General features: G+C 38.5%; 2 protein-coding genes across 10 annotated transcripts in view; one reads left to right on the top strand and one right to left on the bottom strand.

Moving 5' to 3' along the window:
- PARP4 (poly(ADP-ribose) polymerase family member 4) overlaps positions 1–16,089 on the bottom strand; it is a 114,329-nt gene extending 98,240 nt beyond the window's left edge. For 4 of the 5 annotated variants that reach the window (XM_069080519.1, XM_069080521.1, XM_069080522.1 and 1 more), the window contains exons 1-3: positions 15,916–16,089; positions 5,013–5,145; positions 219–420 (exon numbers count right to left, since the gene is read on the bottom strand). In XM_069080519.1, the coding sequence (XP_068936620.1) occupies positions 219–420; positions 5,013–5,138 (328 nt within the window). In that variant the 5' untranslated portion in view covers positions 5,139–5,145; positions 15,916–16,089. Of the gene's footprint in view, positions 1–218; positions 421–5,012; positions 5,146–15,752; positions 15,834–15,915 lie in introns of all 5 variants that reach the window. The other variant, XM_069080520.1, reaches the window with a different exon arrangement.
- A 2,346-nt stretch (positions 16,090–18,435) lies between these two features.
- The window catches only part of CENPJ (centromere protein J), a 50,237-nt gene continuing 47,015 nt past the window's right edge, over positions 18,436–21,657 (top strand). For 2 of the 5 annotated variants that reach the window (XM_069080565.1, XM_069080564.1), the window contains exons 1-2: positions 18,461–18,555; positions 20,920–20,966. In XM_069080565.1, the coding sequence (XP_068936666.1) occupies positions 20,942–20,966 (25 nt within the window). In that variant the 5' untranslated portion in view covers positions 18,461–18,555; positions 20,920–20,941. Of the gene's footprint in view, positions 18,556–20,919; positions 20,967–21,657 lie in introns of all 5 variants that reach the window. The other 3 variants (XR_011166811.1, XR_011166810.1, XM_069080566.1) reach the window with 2 other exon arrangements.

The following is a 21,657-nucleotide window of genomic DNA, read 5'->3' as shown; positions in this document are numbered from 1 at the left end:
ATTCAATTATAAATGGCTTGATAAGATATCTATGGAAAAATAAATAAGGGTTCATAAAATTTGGAGCATCAAGACACATAGTTCCATGCTAGAAGGCCTATTAGAATGTATTATCACTGGATTTAAACAATACAAAGGCATAAATGTGCCTACATTTTCTCTGCAACACCTGAAACACAGTGATTTCTATGAAAATGAATATTCATAACAACACTTACTGGAACTGTTTGATTTTTCAAAAGGAGGTGGAGTGACTCCTGATGATTCATTGCACTTGTAATTCTCAACATTTAAGAGCTCTCCTTCTTTGAGGCAGTCCCATAAAAAATCTATGCTTGCAGTGGAGATATGATACGTCTGGACAGTACTCAGCTCATCAGAGCTCAGAATAGCATCTTTATCTAAGATGACATGTGTACACTGAAAAAAGTAGAGGAGAATCAATCTATTATGCATTCACTAAAACCTGACCTGTATTTGTTAATAATTTCCCCCTTTAAAAGCTATGTCCAAAAGTTACTTTGCAGTGAATTTCTCAGATTTAAGAAGCAGCTCTTAGAAAATAAAATAATTTCAGGGTACACAAAAGTTGTCTAAAAGAAAATACTATCATAATATTTAGTGATTCTATTACTATTGGAAAGCTTAACTCACAAAGTAAACTGAGTCTGACTTGAGTGAATTAACTTCTTAGCTAGAAAGCGAGTAAGGTGGTAATGAGGGAAGGGCTCTCAGTTCTCTCTCAGATGTAGGTAAATCAGAATATTGTATTTTGTAGAGCTTTTGTGTCAAAAAGAATTTTAGATGACATCTGACACAAAAGGTAAAGAAGCTACTTGAAGTTTTAGATCCCTTCTAAATTAATTAATCAATAAGCATTTATCAAGCACCTACTACATTCTAGGCACTGTGTTGGGCATGGGGGAAAATATAAATAATTAATGATCCCTATTTTAAGGCAATCAATTGTAAAGGGGAAGATAAAAATACATAAGTATATGCAGAACAAATATAAACAAATATAAAGTAGTTAAATACAAAATAGTTTGAGAGGGAAGGCATAAGCAATTATATGGCATCAGGAAGGATTTCATTTTGAAGATGATGATTAAGTTACATTTTGAAGAAAGAAAGGGACTCTGAAGTGAAGGTGAGGCAGTAGTGCTTTGTGGGTGGGAGCGCATTGTAGGTGAAAAGGTCGGGGGAAGCAGTACAGAGACAATGAGGCAAGAGATGGACTGTTAAGTGTGTGAAAAAGAGAAAAGGCCAGTTTGGTAACATCACAGAGTAAATGAAAGTGGAAAGGTTGTTGGGGCTAGTTTGTGAAGGGTTTGAAAGCTAAACAGAGGAATTTGTATTTGATACTAGAGATAATAGGAATGTTGTGGTCAGACTTGCAACCAAGTAAAATTACATTCGAAGTAGGAGTTAGGATAGATTGGAGTGTGGAGAAACTTGAGGCAGGTGGGGAGACCAATTAGGAGATGATGAGGGCTTCAATTAACCTAAGGTGTGAATGTCTGAATAGAGAGAGGGATCTAATACTAGAGATGTTGTGGATGGACAAGATGTGCTAGCTGAGTAGATGTGTGGGAAAGTCAGGAGGTGAAAACAAGCCAACCTGGGATGTGGAAGGATAGTGTTGCCTTTGTTAGAAATAGCAAAATTTGAAAGAGGGAAGCATTTGGGGAAAAGAAAATGAGTTTACTTTTGGACATGTTAAAGTTAAGATGTCTCTAGAATGTCCAATGTGAAATGTCTAATTAAGCAATTTATGATTTAGGACTAAAATTTAGGGAAGATAGTGGGGCTGGATATATAGATCTGTGAGTCACTTGCCTGGTGATTATGGTTAAACCCATGGGAGCTGATGAGGTTATGGAGAGTGAGTATATAGGAAGAAGAGGGTCTACAATAAAATTCTGGGGGACACCCCACAATTAGGAAGCATGATGTGGACAATAAGCTAGCCAGAAAAGGATACAGAGTAATATATATCACTATAACAGTAGTACTATTAACAGATAACATTTATATAGTGCTATGCATTTTGTAATTATCTTATTTGATCTCACAACAGTGAGTAGGTGCTATTATTACCCCCATTTTACAGATGAATAACTGAGGCAAACAGAGGTTAACTGACTTGCCCAGGGTCACACAGCTAGTTAATGAAGTCAAATGTTAACTTCTATCTTCCTGACTCTAGCACAACGACTCTATCCACTGTGCCACCTAGCTGCCTAAGAGTAGTTATCCTCTTAAACACCACTGGTAATGAGGAACTATTTCTTGAGGCATCCAATTCCATTTTTGAACAGTTCTGATTGCCAGATAGCTTCTCTTTATGTTGAACTGAAACCTGCCACCTTGTAACAATATCATTTCTGACTATAAAAATATTACTCTTAATCTATAAAAAAATTAATATTACATGAAATATTTTTCTCAAGTCTTATTCTTCTACAAAATTTCTCAATTTTGTTGAGGGAGCTAACAAGTTCTTCCTTGTTCTCCATATTCCTAACCTTGAATTTATTCTTGACTATTTCTTCCCCCTCACACTTCATCCCTTCCAATCCTCCCTAAGGATTGCAAAGAAATAAGATAATGAAATACAACACTGAAAGCTGAAAAAATCTTGGATCCCTCCCTTTCTCTTCATTCACAAAGACTCCACTCTAGCTTAGGCCCTTATCATCTCTACAATGAGGTCTAGAAAGGCTTTGCATAGGAGATGAAACCTAAACTGAAGCTTGAAGAAAGCTAGGTAGTCTAATAAGCAGAGATGTGGAATAGGTGCATTCAGACTATCCTTTGATATTTGTACCCTCAGCAGAAACTGGGAAGTTTGGAGGAGGGAAAGATTTTTGGGGAGAAGATAAGTATAATTATTATTAAGTATAAATATTATGGTATTCATATTGATGTTTAATATATTTAATATACTGACACTTTGTTTATATATACTAAATTGCATACATAATAAAACATGACATGAGAACAGGATTTCATTTCAATATGAAAAAGAGTCTCCTAACTAGAGCTGTCCAAAAGTAGAATTGGTTGACTGGGAAAATAGTGAATTCCTTATCATTACAGGTCTTTAAGCACCTAGATAGTCACCTTTTTTTGTTAATACTTCTTTCTTGTGTTTAATACATAGAAGAATAGCCCTCCCCTTAAGAAAAAAATTTGGCAAGGGAAATTATGTAATTATAATTTTTCTTTTAAAGATATTCTCTTTTAAAGAACTTGTATTTAATGATCAATAAAGATTATGCAAAGAAATAAGATAATGAAATACAACACTGAAAGCTAAAAAAATTCACAACTATCAAAATACCTAGTAAGACATGACCTGGAGGTGGTTAGAGTCATGCATCAGAAGCTCACTGTCCTTCATACTCCAACAAATGAGAAATCCATAATATTACAAATACAAACCTCAAAAGATCTTTGAGAATTCAGCAAGGTCACACAGGTAATAAATATCAGAGATAGGTTTGAATCTAGTGCTTCCTGAATCCAAATCTAAAAAATCTTACCTTCTATACCATCCTGTCTCATTTCCTAGTTTTCCAAATGGAATGACTGAATAGGTTGAATAGAACATTTCACTTAATTGCATCACCTTATATGCTACCCATATTTTGTCTATTTCCAAAGATGAAAGTAAAACAAAGTATATTTAAGTTTCATTTGATATCAGATAAGATCATATTTATAAAGCCCTTAGTCCTAAGTGACTGGCACTTTGCAGACACCTTAAAAATGCTTTAAAAAATAAGTCTATAACTACCCCTAACTGCATAGAATGCCTGTCAAATTTCTATTAAAGTCCTACCTGGATAGTCGCTTATGAGGGATCTTAGACTTGGCAAATGTTTGAATATGGGAAATCATAGTAAAAGGAAGAGTCAAAGATGACTTTGAGATTTTGGACCTGGGTGACTAAGAAAGATGTTAGTGCCCTCAACAAAAATAGGGAATTTTGGAGGAAGAGAGAAGATTTAGAGGGAAATACTGTTGTGTTTTGGACATGGTGAGTTTGGTGCACAGAGGTAAAAAGATCCATGAGGCAGTTAATGACACAGGACTAGACAACAGGAGAGATGTTAGTGCTGCTTTTTAAAATTTGGGAGTTATCTTTGAAGAAATAAAAACATTTCTGTTTTGGGGAGGTTACTTTCTAAAATATTGGGCCCACAAGACATCTTAACAGAATGATCTGTTGTCAACTCTGATTGAACATAATGAAGATGACTCCAAAGCCTTCTTTTCCTAATTTTACTATAGGGAAACACCAAAATTTATCTGATAAATGAAGAGAGGATGCTCCAGAATTTATCTTTGCCCCTTATTCTGCATATTCAGTCTCTTGATGAATCATGCTGCTGTTTTCTATATATTGGAAATGAAACTCTTTCTTCTATCTCCTACTGCCATGCTTTTGCCTAGGTCCTGGTCAAATGACTAAATGAGGTAATATATAAAGTGCTTTACAAACCTTAAAGCTCTATGTGTATGAATTTTTATCGTCATGGCTCCCTTATACGATTAATGAGTTCCTGCCCAGAACTTCCACCTGAGGAAGTACCTAGGCCAGCCATGCTCTAACTTGGCACTACTGCTGATCTCCTGATTTTACCTCTTTCCTCATCCCCCCTTCCTCTATTTAGTTCCCTTTTCTATGCTATCATTTGGTGTGTTCACTGGCGGCTAGGGACTATCTTTCTGTTTAGTATTCCCAGGACTCAGTACAGTGCCTGGCACATCATAGGTGTTTAATAAATGTTTATTAACTGACTGTTAGAGGCCCTAGATATCTTTTTTCCTAGATTATTCCAGCTTTCTTCTTGATCTATTCCCTTACCTAGTGTTCTTCCTCTCCAGAACGGAACTGAATTTTTTAGTTTATCTCCCTAACCAAATGATATGATCTCTTAATTTCTTGTGATGGCTTCTCAATGTTTTAAAGATCTTAAGATTGTCTAAAGTTTAATTAATACCTTACAGGTTAGTACAGAGGAAACATTTCCATTGTTTTTCTTAATATTAGCTCTTAGGAGTTTCTTCTGCTTGTACTGTAAACTGTCGTCTTTCAAATAGAATCTGTAATTTGTAAATATTCCCATGGTTATCCTGTTAAAAAAATGCAGACAAGTCAAGTGAGCAGAACTGGAAGAACACTGTACACTGTAATAACAGCAATACTGTAACAATGATCAATAACAACGTGAAAGACTTACCTATTCTGATCGATTCAATGATCCAAGACAATTCTAAAGAACTCATGATGAAAAATGCTGCCCATCTCCAGAGAGAGATGAATTCTAAGGGTAGACTAAAGCATATTTTTTCACTTTCTTTTTCTTTCTTTCAACTCTTTATTTGTTTGTTCATTTATATGCTTTGCAAAGTGACTGGCACAGAAATGTTCTGTGTGACTGCATGTGTTTCATGGGTTTCCTACTGCTTGCCTTCTCAATGAATGGGGCGGAGCTGGGAGGCAGGACAGAATTTGGACTTCAAAATTTTAAAACTGAACATTTAAAATAAATCAATAAATGAATAAAAATATTTTATGTATTTATACATTAATATACATAATTATTTCATTTTAATTTTAAAAAATTGAGGTAAGTGCTAATCTAACTCAATTTAAGAATGTTTTTATAAAGTGAAAGGTGCTTTTTGTTTTAGGAACTGAAAATGAGTTTGTTAAAAGATAATCTCTTTATAAATTTACTTTGTTCAATTTTTCTGATTTGGATGAATATAATTATTACTAAGTTTAGGTGGAGCTGTATGCACAAAACATATCCATCTCTGAGTCTTACATCCATTTTACCACCACAAAAATAGTTACTTTACAATTATAAGCTAAAATGTGCTGGTTGTGATATGATGGAACAATAAGAATCATCCAGTCCAATCTGCTCATTTTATAGGTGAGAAAGTCAAAGCTCAAAGAGAGGAAAGGACCTGTCCCAAGTTCTGGCAGGGGGCTGTTATCTGTCCCCAAGTCCTTGGACTCCACGGTGTCTACCCATTGCACTATACCTTCTGACTACCTTTGAGATCTGGGTCAAAAGCACTATTGAATCCTAAATAATACATGAGTCTCTAATAAGATCATAATGAAGATATATAACAAATTTTGACTGAAGGTCAGTGACATGATTTAAAATTGTTTATATATTTTTATTTTTAAACAATGAAAAATAAAAATTATGTGGAAATGTAGGAGTTTTACGGGAAATAAATCTGGGTCTTTCTATTTATTATACTCTAAATCTGGATAGTATTTTGTCTCCTTTTAGTTAAGAACTTTAAAAAAAAAGTGATCTTAGGGAAATTATTTTCAGTGGCAATGAGTCACTAAAATTCAAACATTAAAGGAGTTATTTGATGAGAAATGACCAAGATGCTTATGAAAATTTAAACTTACTTTAATGTATCACAGAGTCCTTTATATATATATATATATATTTGTTTCTTAGCAAATTAAATAATTTTAATGATAATTAAAATATATATATATATATATATATATTTTAACAATAAATCAGAGGGTATTGATCTAATTCAAATTTAAATCTTTCCCATTTAGTGGCTTAATTTATCAGTTTTCCAATAAAAACCAAAGACTAAGTAAAAGGTCAATGTGGAACTCTGTTGGAACAGGGAGGGACTGAAGAGCATGGTCTGGCCCCTGCCTCTGGGGACAAGAAGTGGCAGAGGAACTACAGCTTCAGCTGCTGCAGCCTGGCTGCCTCAGGAACTCCTGGCCTGCAGATTGTAAGGGGACCAAGCGACCAATCAGAGGATAATCGCTCTTGCTTTAACCTGCTTGGATCTGGATGGCGGTCTTGGGTGGTGGTCTGTAAGGGTTATGGGATTTAAAGATCTTCCATGCCTCATTGGACTTGCTGACATAGGAGGAAGGGGTGGAGCAAGAGGAAGCGGAAGCCAAGCTAGAGTCCCTGCGGTGGCTAGCAGTGGCAGTGATGGCGGCAGCAGCAGCAGCAGAGGCAGCGTGAACCCCTTTTTGAGTCAGCCAGAATTTCTGCTAAGGACTCCAGCTGAGGACTGCCAGGGGCTGGAGCTGCTGGGAGCGTGCTTCCTGGATGCTGGGTGGTTGCTGTGAGTGGGGAGAGGAGGACCTTTGCTTGAGGTAGCCTGTTCTGTTTTAAAGGCTTGAGAATGTGGGTGCTTTCTACTTTATCTGCCTGTGCCAACTTCATAACTACTCTGATGGCTTTGACTTTCTGGTTTTGGGACTCAGTCTTTTGGTATTTTAATAAATGTTCCAGCTTATTCCCCCATATAGCAAGCCTGATATATTTTGTGATGGATAATTACATCAGCATATCTGTAATTTCTATAGGCATTGTGAATATTGCATTGCTGATACATGGTCCCAGGGAGTGTGACCAGAGAGTGAGCCAGAGCTTGTCGGGGCTGTACAGACAGTACCCAACTAACAGCCCCGGCAGCTACAAAAACCTCAGCAATTTGGAACATAGCTCTCTCCATTCTGGAAGCAGAGTTTTTCTGTGGCAAAGAGCTCAAAAGTCAAGTAATTGGCTGGCAATATGAGCAAGAAATGGAAGCACAAACAGACCATAGAATCCTTTCTGGGGGACAAAAAGGATCAAGGCATGGAGAGGGAGGAAGACTAGGATGGTAGCTATATGGAGAAAAGGGGATATATCTAAAAATTTTTATAAATGTAAAAAGATTCGGCAACAGATTGGCTATGCTGGGTGAGTAAGAGTAAGGAATTAAAAATCACGCTAAGGGGGCTACTAGGTGACGCAGTGAATAGAATACTGGCCCTGTAGTCAGGAGGACCTGAGTTCAAATCCAGCTTCAGACACTTTACACTTACTAGCTGTGTGACCTTGGGCAAGTCACTTAACCCCAATTGCCCTACCTTCCCCCCCTCCAAAAAAAAATCACACTAAGGTTGTGAGTGTAGGTAAATGAGAGGATGGTAGTACCCTCAACAATAATAGGAAAGTTGAAATTGGAAGAGGAGAGAGTTTTGGGAAAAGATGATGAGCTCTGCTTTGGACATATTGATTTGAGATGCTTCTGAGGCATCCAGTTTAAGAAGTCCAAAAGGCAGTTAGTAATGCAGTACTGTTGATCCGGAGAGTGAGTAGGGGCAGATCCAAGAATCATCTGCATAGAGATGATAATTTAACCTAGGAAAGCTGATTAAATCACCAAGAGAGATAATGAGGAAGGAAAAGAGAAGAAAGCCTACCAAAGAGTCTTGGGGTGGAGTGGGGGAAAACACCTATCATCAGAGGATTTGAAACAGACTAAGAAATAAAGTCTGGAGAAGGAGTGGTCAGACCAGGAGGGTGCTGAGTCAAAATAATCTAGAGAGTAAAGAATAAGAAAAAAAGATGAAGTTAAGAAGAATGAAAAAAGGACAACAGATTCAACAATATGATCACTGATAACTTTGGAAAGGGCAGTTTCAATTGAATGATGAGTTCAAAAGCCAGATAGAGTATTTAGATGAATGAGAAGAGAGGAAGTAAAGGCACCTAGTGTATATATATTTCTCGAGAAGTTTTGCCAAGGAGAGGAAAGTTATAGAATGCTAGTTTGTCAGAATAGTACAATCAAATAAGGGATTTTAAAGCATTTTAAAAAAGTAATCGGGGGTGGAGTCAAGACGGTGAAGTAGAAACAGGACTTCTACGTGGCTCTGGCTTCCACCTCCTCCAATTCATGTAAAAAATGACTCTAGACAAACTTTGGAGCTACAGAACCCACAAAATGACAGAAAGAAGCTAACCTCCTGCTGAAGACAGCCCAGCAGGCCGTCAGGAAGGGGTCAGCACAGCACTATGGAAGCCCAGCCAAGCTCAGCCTGAGCCAGAGCTTTTAGCCTCAGGGCAGCCTGACCAGCCGCAGGCTGCAGGGACTTCAGATCACCAGCAGCTGTGGCTGTTTCCAGAATTATCAACCCATAGATGCCAAAGACAAAGTGAGAGGTCAGTGTAGACTTTGTGGGAACAGGGAGTTTGGGAGTGTGATTAGCCTATGCTCCTGGGGAGAGAAGCAGTTGAGGCTCCACGGCCATGCTGCTTCAGAGCTCCTGGCCTGCAGATTGTAGGGGGACCAAGTGACCAGTCTGAGGGGTAATTGCTCTTGCTCTAACTTGCTTGGATCTGGATTGCTGTCTAGGGTGTAGGTCGTGAGAAGTTTGTCAGAGTGTGTTGAGGCTTCAGAGAGGGCACCCAACTAATAGCTCCAGCAGCTGAGAAAACCCTAGATATTGTGACAAAGCTCCCTCCTCTGGCAACAGAGTTCTACTGTGGCAAAAAGTTCAAAAGTCAAGTAATTGAGTGGCAATATGAGCAAACGAGGGAAGCAAGGCAAGCCCAGTAATATGACTTTGCACTCTTTTTTTGGGGACAAAAAGGATTGGGGCATGGAACAGGAGGAACACAATGAAGTCAGAACTCTTGCACCAAAAGCTTCCAAGAAAAGAATAAGCTGCTTACAGGCCATAGAAGAGCTTAAGAAGGATTTTGAAAACCCAGTAAGAGAAGTAGAGGAAAAATTGGGAAGAGAATTGAAAATGATGCAAGAAAATTATGAAATGAGAGTCAACAACCTGACTGAAGAAAATAACACCTTAAGAAATAGACTTACTCAAATAGCAAAAGAGGCTCAAAAAGGCAATAGGGAGACGAATGCTTTAAAAAGCCAAATTTGCCAGATGGAAAAAGAATCTCAAAAGCTCATTGAAGAGAATATTTCCTTCAGAATTAGATTGGAGCAAATGGAAGCTAGTGACTTTATGAGAAAGCAAGATACTATTAAACAGATCCAAACAAATAAAAAATAGAAGGCAATGTGAAATATCTCATTGGAAAAACCACTGGCCTAGAAAATAGATCCAGGAGAGATAATTATTGGACTACCTGAAAGTCATGATCAAAAATAAGAACCTAGAAATCATCCTTCAAGAAATCCTCAAGGAAAATTGCCCTGATGTTTTAGAACCAGAGGGCAAAATAGAGGTTGAAAGAATTCACTGATCACCTCCTAAAAAAGATCCCCAAAAGAAAACTCCTAGGAATATTATAGCCAGGTTACGGAATTCCCAGATCAAGGAGGAAATATTACAAGCAGCCAGGAAGAAACAATTTATTTCTTATGGAACTATGGAACATTTATTTTTTATGGAACTATGAATATTGTGGAAACACAATCAGGATAACACAGTATCTGGCAGCTTCTACACTGAGGGATCAAAGGGCTTGGAATATGATATTCTGGAGGGCAAAGGATCTGGGATTAAAACCAAGAATCACCTACCCAGCAAAACTGAGTATCATGCTTCAGGGGAAAATATGGTCATTCAATGGAATAGAAGACTTTCAAGTATTCTTGATGAAAAAAATAGAGTTGAATAGAAAATTTGACATTTAGATACAAGAAGCAAGAGAAGCATGAGAAGGTAAATAGAGAAAAGAAATCATAAGGAACTTATCAAAGTTGAACTATTTACATTTCTACATGGAAAAACAATAATTGCAACTTATGAAACTTTTCTCATCATGAGAATAGTTGAAGGGAATATAAATGTATATACATATATATATATATGTATACAAACATATGTCTATATAGGAGGGTATATGGGCATATGAATACATATGAGTGTGTGTATATATGTGTACAGGTATACATAGACAGAGGGCACAGGACCAATTGAACAGGAAGGGATGATACTTAGAAGGTGAAATTAAGAGGTGAGAGAGGAATATAATGAGAGGAGATGGGGAGAGACAAAATGGAGTAAATTATCTCATATAGAAGAGGCAAGGGAAAACTGTTACAATGGAGGGAAAGAACAGGAAGGCAAAAGGGAATGAGTCAACCTTATTCTCATTGAATTTGGCTTAGGAAGGGAATGACATACACACTAAATAGGGTATCTCACCCTACAGGAGAGTAGGGGGGAAGGGGATGAGAGGGGGGATAATGGAAGGCAGGGAGGGCTGGGGGGGGAAGTTGGAAGCACCCACTTTTGAAAAGGGACAGGATCAAAGTAGAGAATAGAACAAGTGGGGAGTGGGATAGGATAGAGGGAAATATAGTCAGTCTTTCACAATATATCCACTATGGAAATGTTTTGCTTAGCTACACATGTACAACCTATATTGAATTGCTTATCTTCCCAGTAAGGGTGGGTGACAAGGGAGGAAGGGAAAGAATCTGGAATTCAAAGTTTTAAACTCAAATGTTAAAATATATACTGTTATTACTATTACTTTACATGCAACTGGGAAATAAGATATACAGGCACTGGGGCACAGAGATCCACTTTGCCTTACTGGAAAGTCAGATGGGGAATAGGGGAAGGTATTGGAGAGAGCAGACTGGGGAAGGGGATATTCAGTTGGATCGCTATTTTGGGGTGGTGGGTAGGGGAAAAATGGGGAGAAAATTTGTAACTCAAAATCTTGTGGAAATGAATGACGTAAACTAAAAAATAAAAAAGAGAGAAAAAGAAAAAAAAAGAGAAAAAACCAATCGGCAATTTAACCATGTTTTGTACTCCAATAAACCCTCTAGATCTAATCTGTCCATTAATAAAACTGTAACTAAACCAAGCCTTATTAATCAATTTCTAATATAGTCTACCTTTGGGATAGAATTATTCAGGGCATCAGGATAAGGCTTAATTAGCTATCTTTAGAATTTGTGGTGGTAGTGGTGGGTTGTCATGGAAGCACTAGATTAATTTGCATATTCTTTAATTTTATTTATTTTTTTTAAAAGCAATCGGGGTTAAGTAACTTGCTCAAGGTTATACGGCCAGTTATTTCTGGGTGTGATGCTGAGTATCTGAGCCTGGATTTGATCCAGGTCATCCCGACACTGGAGCTGGTGCTCTTACTCACTGAGCCACCTGGCCACCCCTAAGCAATTGGGGTTAAGTAACTTGCTCAAGGTTACATGGCCAGGTGTTTCTGGGTGGGTGCTAAGTGTCTGGGCCTGGGATTCAATCTCTAGGTTGTCCTGACACTGGAGCAGGTGCTCTTACGCGCTGTGCTACTTGGCCGTCCCAATATTCTTTAATTTTAATTAAATATTTCTGGTGAATTCTAGAATGAATTATTAAAGATATAGTTAAGGAACATCTAGGAAGTAGTGGTACTCCCTGCTAAGATGGCTGCCTGAATGGGAGACAGGTCTACCAAGTCCTATAAACCCCATTCAAACTCAACACTTAAATTCACCAAAACTGAAAAATGATCAATAAATTGATGAGAATACCACTTCTAGGTCTGTATACCAAAGAGATCATAAAAATGGGAAAGGGACCCATGTGTACAAAAATGTTTATAGTAGTTCTTTTTGTGGTGTCCAAGAATTCGAAATTGAGGGGGTACCCATCAATTGGGAAATGGCTGAACAAGTTGTTGTATATGATTGTAAAGGAATACTATTGTTCCATAAGAAATGATCAGCAGGTGGACTTCAGAAAAACCTGGCAAGACTTACACGAACTGATACTGAGTGAAGTGAGCAGAACCAGGAGAACATTGTACATAGTAATAGCAGCATTGTGTGATGACTAACTTTGATAAACTTACCACTTCTTAGAAATTCAAGGATCTAAGACAACTCCAAAAGACTCATGATGGAAAATGCTATCCACATCCAGAAAAAGAACTATAGAGTCTGAATACAGATCAAAGCATACTATTTGCTCTCTCTCTCTCTTTTTTGGTTTCTTCTTTTTCATGGTTCCTCCCATTGGTTCTAACTCTTCTTTACAACATGACTAATGTGAAAATATGTTTAATATGAATGTATATGTGGGGCCTACATTAGATTACATGCTGTCTTGGGGTGGGGGAGAAGAAAGAGGGGGAGAAAATTTGGAATGCAAAATCTTATAGAAATGAATGTTGAAAACTAAAAATAAATTAATTAATATTAAAAAAAGTACAATAAATGATTTCTTGTACCCTAGAACTTGAAGAAAAGTCAGGCAGAAGCCTAAGAGCAAGAAGAAAACAATTCCTCCAACAAAGCCAGTGTTAGTGAAGTAGAGCCTCCTAAGGTGATCAAAGATGTAAGAGATGGAACTTACAACACTCTGTATCTTAAGGCAGCAAGAGCTGAAGGCTCCCCTAAGAAAGGCCATGAATGGTTAGTAGGACTCTGGGTAGGGGTCTTAAAGTCTTGGGTAGCTATAGTGGATGACCAGCATGATGTTTCAGCACTCAGATTAGGATAGCTTAGGCTCAAAGCCTAGGAAGCACCTAATGCCTAAGAGAGACTTAAAGATCTGAAGATCCAACACCCTCAACCTCAAAGATCCAAGGAGGCATAACTCTGGGACGTGGAAGTCAATATAAGAAGTCAGGGGACTTAGAGTGAGACTACACAGGGTTGACATCTCACCCAAAAGAATATTGGGGAGCAACCTGACCTTGACATGAAGGCCCAATTCAAGAACTAAAGCTGGAGTGATGAACAAATCAAAGAATACACTAACAAGTAGCAAGAATTATTGCAAATGTATAGATCCCTAACCAGGAAGCACTGATTCTATAAAAACTACAATCAAGGACTTAAAGGAAAAAAAATGGATTTTCACAAAGACTACATGAATACCTATCTAGAAGAAATGAAATAAGAGATTAAAAAAATGAAATAAAATTCTGGACAAAAGAACTGGAAGGAGAATAAGTATCCCAGAAGAGAAAGTGGCAAATCTTACATAGGAATAGATTTCCTGAAAACTTATATAGACCAAACAGAAATCAGTTATTCAATGAGTCAACAAGAAATATTAACATGAAATTTTTAACTTGAAAAAAATAAAATAAAAATATCTGATATTAAAAACAACTGACTTGGAAAAGGACAAGAAGAGAAAATTTGAAGATAACTGGACTTCCTGATAACCATGACCATTATATTTTTTAAAAAATCATTAAAGAAAAGTGACCTATTAGAACTGGAGGGCAATGTAAAGATAGAAAGAATCCATTGACCATCTTCTGAAAGGAAGCCCAAAAGGAAAAATCCTAGGAATGTCATAGACAAAATCCAGAATTCCAATGAGGAAAAAATACTGTAAGAATCCAGAAAGAAGAAGTTCAAATATCTCTGCTGGTTCTTCATCTGGGTCATTTCTGCTAACTATGGGTGTCCCTCAGGGTTCTGTTCTGGTTCCTCTTCTCTCTGTATACTATTTTAGTTGGCGATCTTACCAACTTTCATGGATTCATTAATCACCTCTATATGAATAACTCAAATTTATTTATCCAGCCTTAACCTCTCTGCTGACCTCTAGTCTTATATCACCTGCCTATTGAACATCTGACACTGGAAGTCCTGTAGACATATTAAATTTAATGTCGTGGCAGGTGAAAGATGAAATGACTAAGGAAACAAAGGTTTGAGCTTCTGAGCATTTTGATTTATTAAGCAATGCATGCCAATTATTTAATAAATTGGGACCAGGCCCCTTCCTCAGTTTAGGACTGGACCCCAAATGCAGAGGGAGACAGATTTTTATGTATTAAAAACAATTAATCAAATAATGCCAATTAATTAAAAGGAAACAATTAACCAGGATACAACATTAGGTAATCTGATTTCTAATTGGAGAAAAGATTAGGGACTTTCCAAGTTGGGAGTTAGAGAGTGAAGAGGTACAATTCCTTGAAATTAAGAAAAGCAGTGTCCCACTCACCCCAAGTGTCTGTGAACAAAGGAACATGGAAACAATCATAGATTGATCAGTATAGGGCTAGTTTTCAGATAAGACATATGGGTTGCTTTGAGATATGAGAACACTTCTTGCATCAATCTTTAGACAAATGTTTAGACAAATTAAATATGTTCCAAGTGGAGTTGATTAGTTATGAGCATTTGAAGAAGGAAAAGGCAGGGATGGCAAAAGGAATACAGTACTGTAAAAAGGAGGGAAAGGGGGCAAAAGTACCATTTCCTCATCATTGGAGTTTGTTAGAATCAGTATAGAGAAAAAGGTGAGGGATGTGGCCATCCAGTGAACCTCACTCTGATCTGAAAGTGGGCAAAGGAGGGTTTAACACACACACACACACACACACAAACTTTAATGTAGAAATACCTCAAACTCAACAGGGAAATGAGTGCAATACAGAGAGAGTGGTTAAGAGGGAGGAATAATACTGAAGACAGGGACTGACTTCCTACTTCTTATTCATCAAGACACTCCCTTGCTTACCATCCCACAATTAAAACTTTCCTTGATATCTAACAGTCAGAGGAGTTAGGGAACTAGGCTGTCTCTACCCACATTTTAGTTTCAGTACCACTTCTAAAAGAGGCGACTAATAATGGGGAGAAAACCCATAATTCTTTAGAGCTGAAGGGAACCTGCTAATGGGTGGGAAATCTCTAGATTTGTTCTTCGAAGTTTGGATTCAGTCAAAGGGCCTTGAGGGTCACAAGTTCCCCACCCTTGTATCTAATCCAACCACTCCCTATCTGTATATGTGCGTGTATGTGCATATTTCTACAGGATTGTATGTATATACAAATGTATATACACATATGTATGCATGTGTATATACATTTGAAAATAAAATAAACGATTATACCACTTAGAGGGTTTTGGGAACTTAGAAATCTTAAAGAGAAACTATTTAAGAATCAAGTGACCTCAAACATGGTGCATTTAAAAGATAATAATAACCTACCTTCTGAACTTAAAACACAATCAATCAGGGGAAGAGGTGGTAGAAGCAAAAGCACCCTGGGAAAGGAGAGTCAAACAGTGCCTGGAAGGGACAAGACAAGGCTGGATGTTTAATGCAGGGAAAGGAGAGATCAAATGGAGCTGAGAAATGGGCTTATACATACCTGGCAGAAGGATTTATGCCCCTAAATCGGAGACTTTTCACTGCTCTACAAAACAAGAAAAAAAAAAAAAAACACCTCAGAACCGAAAGAAAAATCCCAGAAGCTAAGAAACACTTCCTTTTCCCTCCCAGAAAACTCGGGTCAGCTGGCCTATACTGGAGAACGGAAAGGGGCGGAGACATGGGGGCAGACTCCACCCCCCCCCATCCCACTCTGCTGAGAAGGGATGGCAGAGATGGGGCAACAGAGAAGCTAGTAAATTAATCCCTCCTGATGGAAAATGAAAAAACATACACCCAGGAGTTTTCATTCTTCAGACAAATGTGCTCCTTTGCTGGGAATGAGAATTATTTTGAAATTTGAAAATAATCAGATCCTCTGGAAAGGTGATACATGAGGCCATGCTGTAGAACCCTAACGGAGGGGAGCACAGAGGTAATCAAAGCGTCAATAAAGTATTACTACTGTATGGTGTTTTGTATTCAGGAATGTTGTCTTCTGGACCTACAGGAACCTGTAGCACCTACATACAAGGCAGTTAGTTTATATCCCTGTGGGGCTCTGGTTCTGCTTGACACTAACTACTGAGACTGTACAAGTCATATCCAGCATCATATGCAAACAACAACAGGGCTTAAAAAATAATAGTTACACTGTACTATTCCCCATTTTTAACTTCAGGGAGAGACTAAAGTGTGTTCACAGAATTTACATTTCTGGTGTTCAATCACTAATAAGAGGAAGGATTTGACCTATTTGAAAAAAGCACATCATACATACATAACTCCTTAACCACTGTCATGTTCTCTCAATAGTAGAATGGCAGCACATTAAAAGGCTTTAGAATTGCAGCTTCTTCTGTATACCCCAAAGAGAATCTGCACTCTTCTTCAAACAGCCCTCCTGCTCCAGATTCAGGTTTACTTTCACCACAGCTGAAATTCCATTCTACCCCAAGACACATGGGACACCAAGAAAGACATCCTCATTAATGCCACATAGACCCTTAATCATAGTGGAAATTGGATATACTCTCCTAAGATTCTTCATTATGCTTTCTGCCAGGTCTGCCACAGACAAACCAATGGCCCAGGAAGTGTAGCTCTTCAACTGATCACTTTAAAAGCACTTTCAACCACCTGTTTATGAACATCTTTCCAATCCTCTCAATCATCATCAGTTATCAAAGCAGGATAAAGATTCTTCAGAGAGACACCAGCAACATTCACACCATTCCACATAGGAACACTGGCATCTCCATGTTTCCCAAGTACCTATCCATGACAACCTGAAGAATGGACACCAAATCTCTCCCCCATTAGGTAACAGAAATGAGCAGAATCCAGATTGCCACCACTTCCAATAACACGGTTTTTAGGAAAGCCACTTAGCTTCCAGGCCACATATATCTAAATATCCATTGAATTGGAAACAACTTGAAGCAGCTTGCATTTAGAGCTGTATTTAACAATATTGGGAATGATGAATTTAAAGATATTCAGATTACAGGGCAGCTAGGTGGCACAGTAAATAGAGCACTGGCCCTGAAATCAAGAGGAGCTAAATTCAAATGTGGCCTCGGACCCTTATCACTTACTAGCTGTGTGACCTTGGGTAAGTCATTTAACTCCAATTGCCTTGCCTTCCCCCTCCAAAAAAAAAAGATATTCACATTATGCTGGACCAAATTAAGAAGACGTTGTCCCTCATTTTGATGTGCTCCAGCCATAAAAACAACCAGCTTTGAGTTTGCAGTCATACTGTAATCTTTGCCAGCAACAGTCTTTGAAATTTTGAGGAAAAGTTTGTCATGTGGTGAAAATAAACCAGAAGAGGAAGAATAGCCCAAAGGACAGAGTCAGGAAGACCTAGGTTAAAACCCCTTCTAGGACATGGGTTCTATTACCATGGACAGTTCTCTTCTAACTCTCTGGGTCTCAGTTTCCTGATTTCTAAAATGGGGATAGTACCAGTACCTGCAGCGCGTACCTCACAGTCTCGTTACGGGGCTCTGATGAGATAACAGACATGAACGGTGCTTTGGGCACTTATAGAAACATCAGTTATTATCCTAATACAGATCTTCAGATCTAGGAGAGGGGCTGGCCCTGCTTGACAGAGTCAGTCCCTGCCTCAATAAGGTAACACATTCGGCCCCATAGCTTCAGGGTCGGTTGCTTCCTAGTTCTCTGGACTGTGTTTGGGTGGTTAGATCAGGCAGCTGCTAAAAGCAAATTTCTAGTACGAAAGTTTGTTTCTGGAAACGGTTCTCACTCAGGCAAAGTGAAGGGACCACAGCCCCAGAAGCAAACCTCCACTCTTCCCTCCAACCCCGCCTCCACTCCCGCCTCCCTTTCCAGCAACAGCGGAAGAAGGTCCGCGACCCAGTCAAGGACCAGTAACGTCCATCCCAGGGGTGTCTTCTGGGGATTGTAGTTCATAATCCTGCGGCCGCGCCCTGCGCCCAGGACATCAAAAGCACAGCTGGACTACATTTCCCAGAAGGCTCGGGGCCCCAGAGGGTGGGGCCCTGGCAGGGTTGGAGGCGGGGCTCCAGCTGAGGCGGCGGCTCATTTGTAAATAGGGAGGGAGGTGCTGGAGGTGGCGGCTGTTGTGGCGCCGGTTGGAAGGTGGTCTGAGGTACCCGAGTGCGGTAACTTGGGGCCGCGGGTGGGGATCCGAATCTCCTTCCCTATGCTTGAGGCTGGGGGAAAAAACATCTCTGTCCTCAGGGGCCTGAGTCTGGTGGCGTTTTGGTGCCCCAGGGCTGCTCTGGAGTCCTCCAATCTGCAGGAGGGCCGGGGGGTGAGGGTCGGGGTGGGAGGAAGGCCGTCCTGTGGTTGTCGGATTCGGGGCCTGGGGAGGCCAGGTGCGTCCTCCCCACTGAGCTTGCTCCGGTTGCTTTTCGCTGTACCGAGATTAGGGTCCGGTTACTAGGAGGCTTTAAAGAATTTCTGCTTTTAAGTCCCCTTCAGGGACCTTTCAAGTTGGTCACTTTCTGTGCTGTGATGCTGTCAGGTCGTGGATTCGTAATCGGTTTCAAGGCTTTTGAATCCTTGACTTAAGGAAGAAAAGAAAAAGATTTTTTTTTTTTCAAACCAGCAACCTAATTTTTCTGCACCATTTAGTAGACTTTGAAAATGTGATGTTGGCAGCAGTTTGTGTGAGATGACACTAAAATGACTGTGGCTTTTTTTTTTTAAGGCTGCTTAAAGGTTCTTAAGACCCGCTGGGGTTCTCATCCTAACCCTTTTGGGGGTGGGGTGGGCAGTGCTCCTTTGTCTTCTGTAAGTTTGTTTCTAGTTCCTTTTAATATCAGTACCAACCTGGCCATTTCTTCAGGTAAAATAGATATCTGCTCCGTGCTCCCCTACCCCCAGCAATTAACCTATACAAGTGAAACAAATCACTTCAACGTAATTGCATGAAGTAATTAACTTTTTAGGATTAAAATCCTGAAACAAGGAGCTGGAATTACAGTTCTAGAACAAAACAGTGGGAAAATCAAATCTAGCAACATTTAAGCAGCATCATCTGTGTGCTAGGCACTGGGAGTACAGAGACATAAATAGAAGTCCCTGCCCTTAAAGAGCTTAAATTTTGTTAAAGGGGAGACAGACATATCACGATATAAAAAATGAGTACAAGGTAATTTGCCCTTGGGAGGAATAAGGAAGGATCAGGAAAGACTTCTCTAAGGAAGAGGTGGCAAAGATCAAAATAGCTTTGCCCTTTGGAACTTGTGTTAATCTAGTAAAGGGTTCTGCTTTTGAATGTCACAAAATAATTTTGTAAGTTGTTTCTCATCCTAACTTTTAGCTTTTAAAACTTGTTGTCATGTGGCCATTTCAATGTCATTTGATGTTTTATTTTTAATGAAAAGTCATTATTGTTCTGGTTGGATACTTTTAATTAATTACATGTTAAAAGCTAATCTGTGTGGGTGTGATGCTAAAAGGATGCAGGTTTTAACATAGTGAATGTTGGTGGTACCTAGTATAATACTTCCCTGCATGTTTTTGAAGCAGTTCTATTTGCTTTAAATGTCATGATGTATTTGTGACATGTACATATTTTAAAGTTCATCTTAATGGGGGCATTTCTCAAGGACTGTTAGACATAAATGATATTAATTTATTATTCTTGGTACCAAATGTATACTTCTTTTTCTTTGAACTACCTTAGTATCAATTGACCCTGACTACACATTGCTTATTTGGGAATGATTACCACTTCAGTAAAAAGTTGTTTCTTGTCTTTAAAACATCAGTTATGTTTTTGATTTAAGCATTGTTTTTTTTCAGTGCTCAATATGTCCAGAGTTTCCAATTCTTTTCCCAGAGTATTTATGAGTATTTGTGATTTATGATGTATTTATTTCCCAGAATATTTGTGGTGTACAAGTCTTTGACCTATTTCTTACTCCTGAACTGTATTTTTCAACATTTTCTTCCCTGTCCTCTCCTGTACTCACCTTTGCATCAGTCACCCAGGATCAAAGAATATGTTGAAATAACTTGGAAGTTCTGAGTGAATTCTTCATAAAATGTTAATAACCCTTCATTCTTTGTACTAGAAGTTGGTATATATGCTAGTTATTTTTGTGGTTGGCCTTTTGAAATGAAATGACCTAACATCTCATGAAATGACATTTCTTGCAGCAGACTCCTTTATTTGTCTCTACCATACTGTGAGCTACCCCTGTTTAGCTGCAACTTTTGTTTTCTGGTTTCATTTACAGGGAGGATGTCAATATTGATACAAATCAGTTCCTCTAGTAGAATGTTCAATCCTGGTCATAAAACAGGGATGACCAGTTCTCATATTTAGAATACCAACAGCTAAGTTAATTTTCACAGATGGGCTAAGCATTGTTTGATTTGTAGCACCAACTGTTCCTATTTTCAGTATTCTTCCATAGTCAATGAAAAATCAGAAGGGAGCTGTACAGAACTGAAGGTCATTTTGTATTTTTCTTTATTTTATGGGCTGCTATGGACAAAGATTTTTTTCTTTATGGGCTGCCATGGCCAAAGAACTTTTCACCAAAGGTAATAAGTCTCTTCATACTTAGCTAGATTGTACCTCAGAAAGCAGACATTGCTAGAACCATGCTTAGAGCCTTTCCATCATGGTAGAATCTACAGAGTTTGCCTTCTGCTGACAGCTGGGTTGTCTCCATGTGACAATGAAACTTCAGAATAGGATTTTGTGGAGGGGTATATACATACATATGTATATCCATACATCCATATATATTTCTTCATCTATATAGGATATGTATACATGTACATTTATGCTATATATCTACCATATCCAAATCATATCTGTATAACATATATACAGATCTATATAATGTATGGATATGCATACATACTGTTGTTTTATAGTATTGTCTTTCATAATGGATTGCTGTTTCAGGAGAATTTTCAGTTTAATTTGTTGTAGCATGTGATAGATTCAGTTATGCATATCTTATTAAGTGAATATTATGTACAAGGTATTGTAAGAAGTGCTGGAGTTAGAAAGATGGAAAAACTATCCCCAGCTCAAGGAATTCATAATCTAGTATTGGAAGGGGGAAAAAATAACTTATACCCAGGTAACTATTATACAAGTAGGAATGTGAAATATTTGTACGAGTGGTCAAGCAAAAGGGATAAGCTATTCCAGAAGTAGTTCTTTTAGCTGGGCCTTCAGAGGAAGGCTTCATGAAGGCTCATTCAAAACTGTTTTGAAAAG

This window comes from Petaurus breviceps, unplaced genomic scaffold, assembly GCF_028583685.1.
Source record: "Petaurus breviceps papuanus isolate PSGF00001 unplaced genomic scaffold, PetGlider_PUasm1.0 91133, whole genome shotgun sequence".
NCBI lineage: Eukaryota > Metazoa > Chordata > Mammalia > Diprotodontia > Petauridae > Petaurus > Petaurus breviceps.
The sequence above is the reverse complement of the archived record's forward strand: the minus strand, read 5'-3'. Positions and strand labels throughout refer to the sequence as shown.